The following is a 5,991-nucleotide window of genomic DNA, read 5'->3' as shown; positions in this document are numbered from 1 at the left end:
GCGTGCGCTGAGAGATGAGTCCAACGCTCATAAAGAATGACGGAGCGCTGGACTCTCCATCATTCTCTATGAGCGTTGGACTCATCTCTCAGCGCGCGCCAGGCTGCAGCGGCTGAGATCTCTGTGACCCGACCGGATCCAGAAGCGGGACCAGGTGAGTATAGGGGGCTGTAGCGGGGGGTCGGGAGCCTGTCACCCCCGCATGGGTGGGGGGGGGGGGGTGACAGGTTCCCTTTTAAAGGTGTAATTCACCCTTGAAATCAACTGGTACCAGAGATTTGTAATTTTTGAATATTAAAAACAAAGTTTCATAGAAGTAAATTACAAGTTTCTTGCACTTTCTGGCACAAACTGATTGATTTTAAAGAAAAAGATTTTTGGTAAACTACTCGTTTAAATATTACATTAACATCCAGCATATAATATGAGACTGTGGAGTAAAGTAAGATAACCTACCAAGTAGTGATAGCAACAGAGACTATACTGATTTTCTGGTAGACGAACTGGATTGGAGGTGTCACATGCACATATCACAAAGCATGCCCAAAACCTTCTCCCACTGAAGTCATTGATTTGTCTGCCTGAGGTTTATACATATACAGATGCTGCCCCTATTACCACATACAGAGAAATCCTATGCAATCAGAACATGAATATAGATTGAGAAAAAGAATGTTTCGTGATGTCTTTAATACATATTCTACACGGTCTATGAATCTGTGTTTTGGGCTATTGTATCTGCTCTTTGTCATATATGTTACATGGTAAAGGAATCTCCAGTTGAGTCACTATATCCTAACATTACAGCAGCAGTCAGGTTTGTCTCATTTATAGGCTAACCTTACTGTTCTCTACAACTCTTGTTCGTTCACCTGGTATATGACCTCTTCCAGCTAAAAATCTCCTCCCTCAGATCTTTATAAATAGCGGTCTCTCGTCTCTGCAGTGTAGGCCTTCTCCATCGGCTCATCAGATGTGAACTCCTCCGCCTCGTGAACCACTTTTTCTTTTCTTCCGTGCTAAAAAACTCAGTTACTGATCTAAAATAATCTAAGGTAACTTCATGACTCCATGCGACATTCCATTCTGTAAGAAAGCCACAGTGACCTCCACAATGGGTTAAAAGTAGCAAAAAGTAAGGGTTGGTTCTGAACAGCTCGATAGGGAGCGTAGTCTGCGGTGATCCCCGCACAGGATCGTCCATGCTGCAGATGCATAATACAGGGACTGCAACTTCATCCACGTCACGCAGGGGCTCATTGCGTTCCCAGTAACTGTCCCAGCTCACTGTCCTGTCCTCACACTGGCAGTGTAATATTTCATGAAGTTCTTTTAGAGAATTGCTTCCAAATAGTTTCCCTGTGGATACAACTTCTCCCAAAGCCGTGAAATATCTGCAGAGTAGACGACAGAGACATCGGTGTGTTAGTATATTGCATATAAATGTGTGAGGAAAGTATAGTTACCCATGGCGGGCAGATTGCTAACTTTTTGGAAAAGTTGCCTTGACAGAATTCAATGCCAACTGCGCACGATGCTTATGGCTCCATCACATGACTATAGACAAAGAAGGGGGAGATTGCTAAGACTTAGGGCCCTGTTATGCAGAAAGATTTTCATCCAAAAATTTTCTTTAAATTGTTAGAATTTATAGGAGAAATCCATTGTCAGATGTTTTTCTCAAAAGAGCCAGGGAGGAGGTGGCTGAACATAACAACATGCATCTTCCCTTTCTATGTTCTGGAAGCACTGACAGTTATTTAAAGGGTATCATGTGTCTCTTTGACAGCTTACACTAGAAAAAAGCAAAAATTGGCAGCACCCTATGCCTCTGTTCACACTGTACGTTGCACGCTGCACGTGGTTTAAGTACAGATAAAAAAAAACTGAAGGTGCAACAGCAACCTACAGGTGCAAGTGCTTATTGTATATACTCCCCCAGGCGTACACAAGATAAAAACCTGCTCTGTAGATATTAGGATCTTAGCAAACTATTTAATCAAACAGAGTGTGTACCATATCACCACGTTAAGGCGTCCTCAGAGACATGGTCCCTACTCTAGCATTTTCACACTAGCAATGGCCTCTCCTGGGCTGAACAAGCCTACAACTGGGCAGATAAGAGCCAAATCTCTATTTATAGCACCCACTGAACATGGGTAGCCCCACCCCCCACATGCATCAGAAAAAAAAAAAAATTGGCCTCACACTGTAGGTTGCATGCGTATACAGCTGAACAGCAAACCACAGGTGCAAGTGCTCAATTTATATACTCCACCTGGTGTACACACGATAAAATCCTGCTCTATAGATATTGTAAAAAGAGGCGCCCAGAAGAGTAGGAGACCTTAACGTGGGGACATGGTACACTCTGTTTGCTAAGATCCTCATTTTTTAAATATCTACAGAGCAGGGTTTTATCGTGTGAACACCGGGGGAGATAACATATTCCTGTTAAAGAGGTGGTTTATTAAAAAAAATAGTTTCAAGTCAACTGGTGCCAGAGACTTGTAATTTATTTCAATAAAAAAAAATCTCCAGTCTTCCAGTACTTACCAGCTGCTGGATGTACTGTAAGACTTAATAGTTTCTTAATAGAAGTAAATTACAAATCTCTGCCACTTTCTGGCACCAGTTCATTTCAAAGAAAAACAATTTTTGGTAAACGACCCCTTTTATTTCTCAGGAATCTTCTGGATTTGAGCATTTGAACAGTGTCTTTAGTGCTTCAACCCATCTGTTGTTCTGTCCTAGCTTTGTATTTGTATTGGTATTGGGGACGGTTAACAGAAATACGCAAAAAAAATTCAGCAAATTCCCTTTAAAAGAAAAAAATAAAAATAAAAACATGCATGGCTTTGTTAGATTAACTGTTAAGAGTGGTGAGAAGGTGATTTTAGTGACCCTGCCAATAACAATTTTTGGTGTGTCTCTAGAACTCTAGCTAAAGCTTTGGCTGTCCAGGCATGATGGGAATTGTAGTTTTGCAACAGCTGGAGGGTCTGAGTTTGACACCCCTGCTCTAGAACATGTTAAAATTTTCTTAAAGTGACAGTGTCTATTTAAATCTACCGCAGCCACCCAACTTAACCAGCATATTCATTATATCACCCTATGACTCTGGCTACTCCATTACCTGCTCAGACTGACTTTTTGGTGAAGCAGCAGAGGCCATTCATAAAACCATGGCAGCCTGGTTTCAAACCATTCCTGGCAGCGAAACACTGGTGAAATGCAGGACACGGCTGTTATGTAACTGGATGAGCCGCATTCTCCCAGATAAGAGAGCAACAGCCCGGAGCCCAGTCCTTCACTTACAGCGAAGAGCATGGAACTTGGATGCCTAAAACAAATGTAAGTCACCGCTTCTTTGAGATCTCCCGGTTCCCCAAAATCCTGTACTTTAAGTGTTGTCAGTGGACAGCCATTTTGCCCACGTCTATTAAAAATGACTGGATAGTAGCCTTTTCCTAACGCCAGCAGGCACAGGTTCTGAACGTTTCTGGTAAGAGTCCCAAATGGATTAGGGATAACCAGGAGTAATGGGGGGTTATCGGTGACATTTGTCCCCCTCCTTGTTTTTACTCTCTGTCGTGGTCCCACAACCCAGTCTAAAGCAATGATACCACCATCTCCCAGCTGTAGGTTTTCCCTGGCTAGCTCCAAAGGAGTGTCTGGCGGAAGAAGGTGCTGAATAAGGGTCTGAAGGTTCGGCCATCGCCTCCACCACCAGCGCGTCGGCTCCAGGACTAAGCGCTGAATATCTTTAAGCAGCCATTGTGCGAGAGCTGATGGTTTACATATAAGCTGGTATCCTTCCGGAAGAGGTTCCCAAGAGTCTCCAAAATCATCCCCAAAGCCATCTTCCTCTTCAGTCTCTCCAATGCATTCTTGCCTCTGTTTGGTCTCCCAAAATTTGGTCTTGGAAATAGAATGAATAAGCGCGGTTACCCAGGACCAGAGTGTCCACCACAAACTTTGCACTGAAAACATAATATCTGTGCCCCCTCTGGAGTGTGAGCTGCCTCTTCTGATTCGGTGTCCAGAAAAATTTTCCGTCTCAAATGTTTTATTTATTTAAGACCTCGGCCGGCCATTGGCTTTGAGGTTTAGTTAAGGTTAAACTGTTCATGTGTCAAAGTTTTTGACCAGTGATTCATGTTTGTGTTTTAGCGGTGCTCTGCGGGACTGTGACCTACCAGCATCGCTCATGTTCACTATGAGAGAGAGAATAAAATTGTGATTCTCTATCCAGTTGTTTTAATGGAGCAGTGTTTGAGCATGAGTGCCGCCACTCCATTCTACTGGCAAAAGCTATATTTCACTTTAGCAGTCCCATAAGCAGTGAAATAAGTGACAGCATGCATGCTTGGCTGCTGCTCAATACAGATGTGAAACTCAGGACCTCAGGTCATGGCCAGCAAGGTGCCCAGTGGTCAGACCTCCAGTGACATACATACATTTATCCAGTGCAGTGCTGTTCCTCTTGCAAACGTATGAATAAATTGACAACTGTGTGACAGGCATCCTAACTCTGGTTAGCAAATACTGAACAACACAGCTACAACACCATGGCCTTAGCCTCTGTTCAGTGGCGTAATTACTAGGGTCGCAGCCATCGCCGTTGCGACCCGGGCCCCCCCCCCATCAATAACTCTTGTGACCGCAAGCATTGTTTTGCCTGCAGTCACAAGAGTCCGCATCCGTATGCCCTGGCTAATGTGTGGCTGCTGGGGGTGTCCCATCATATCCCCGGCAGCGCACGCAGGCACACTCCCTGTGTGCCTGGGGCCCTGACTTCCGGACTGTGCTGGAAGTCCCAGCCCCGGCGCACGGGGAGGCCTCTGATGCGCGCGCTGCCGGGGATATGACGGGACACCCCCGGCAGTCGTACATTAGGCGGGGCAGACGGAGGCTGCAGGAGGAAAGAGGCTCAACGGGGAAGCGTGTCGTGAGGTGAGTTGTGTGGGTTTTTTATTTTATTTTTTTTTATCTGCCTGGGGGGGAAGAGGGGGCCATCTATAAGGGGGGAGAGAGAGGGGGCCATCTATAAGGGGGGGGGGGGGGAGAGCGAGGGCGGCATCTATAAGGGGGGGCAACATAGGGGGAGAGGGGGCCATCTATAAGGAGGCTACATATATTATAAGGGGGTCACAGAGTCAGCCTACCCAAAAACGAGGGTGTAAAGGGGCCAATACAGATGTGCAGTTTGTAGAGAGATGAGGATGGTGCCAGAGTGAGGAGCCTAATATGTCTGTGTGGCAGATTCTGTGGATTCGTGGCTTGGAGAAGTTCTCACAATAGCCCAGGATGGATGGAGAAGATGAAAAGGGAAGAACTTTGATCATAGAAGACGCAACTTGTGAGTCACTTGATGTAACTGCACTGTAGTGTATGGAGTATAGAACCTGTGTACAGCTGGGTCAGCCTCTATATGATCTATATGATCTTATTCAGTAGCAGCGGTGGGGTTAGTATGTGGTGTGTTATTTGTTACTTGTAATCCGATACTGTGTTTTATTGGTCTTCGTATACTGGATTTGGTCAGTAACAGTATGGCGGTAATATGTATGGTGATAATATTTTCTCCTCCTATATGCTGGTGTTATTGGTAATATCTGTCTTGTTGTGTGTATATATATATATATATATATATATATATATATATATATATATATATATATATATACACCAATAGCATCACTTGGTCATGAAAGGAGGGGGGCCCAAGTTGACCCCTCGCACCAAGGCCAAGTATGTGTTTCTATTTGGACCTTTAACATTAGGTTTTGGTGACTGCACAATGGTTTATGTTATAGTAACAGAATTATCATGTGCTTTTATTTTACTTTGTCTACAGTGCCCTCTAGCGGGTACTAGATGCCATTGCACAAAAAGTCTTTAATTCACTAGAAAGAATTGGGGGCTGTATGAAAAGCAATACTGCTGCAAAATGGTAGCACACAGGATTTTAGTGTCTGTAATCGTAGG

At 44.4% G+C, this 5,991-nt stretch overlaps 1 protein-coding gene across 1 annotated transcript; it reads right to left on the bottom strand.

Moving 5' to 3' along the window:
- Positions 1–366: 366 nt before the first annotated feature.
- ABHD15 (abhydrolase domain containing 15) lies at positions 367–4,144 on the bottom strand. The gene is made up of 2 exons (XM_069944817.1): positions 3,137–4,144; positions 367–1,394 (listed from the first exon to the last, which is right to left on the bottom strand). The coding sequence occupies exons 1-2, from the start codon at positions 3,991–3,993 to the stop codon at positions 869–871; spliced, it is 1,383 nt and encodes a 460-aa protein (XP_069800918.1). The 5' UTR covers positions 3,994–4,144; the 3' UTR covers positions 367–868.
- Between the last annotated feature and the right edge of the window lie 1,847 nt (positions 4,145–5,991).

The sequence above is a fragment of the Dendropsophus ebraccatus genome, chromosome 11, assembly GCF_027789765.1.
Source record: "Dendropsophus ebraccatus isolate aDenEbr1 chromosome 11, aDenEbr1.pat, whole genome shotgun sequence".
Taxonomy (NCBI): domain Eukaryota; kingdom Metazoa; phylum Chordata; class Amphibia; order Anura; family Hylidae; genus Dendropsophus; species Dendropsophus ebraccatus.
This window is presented reverse-complemented; position numbering and strand designations above follow the sequence as displayed.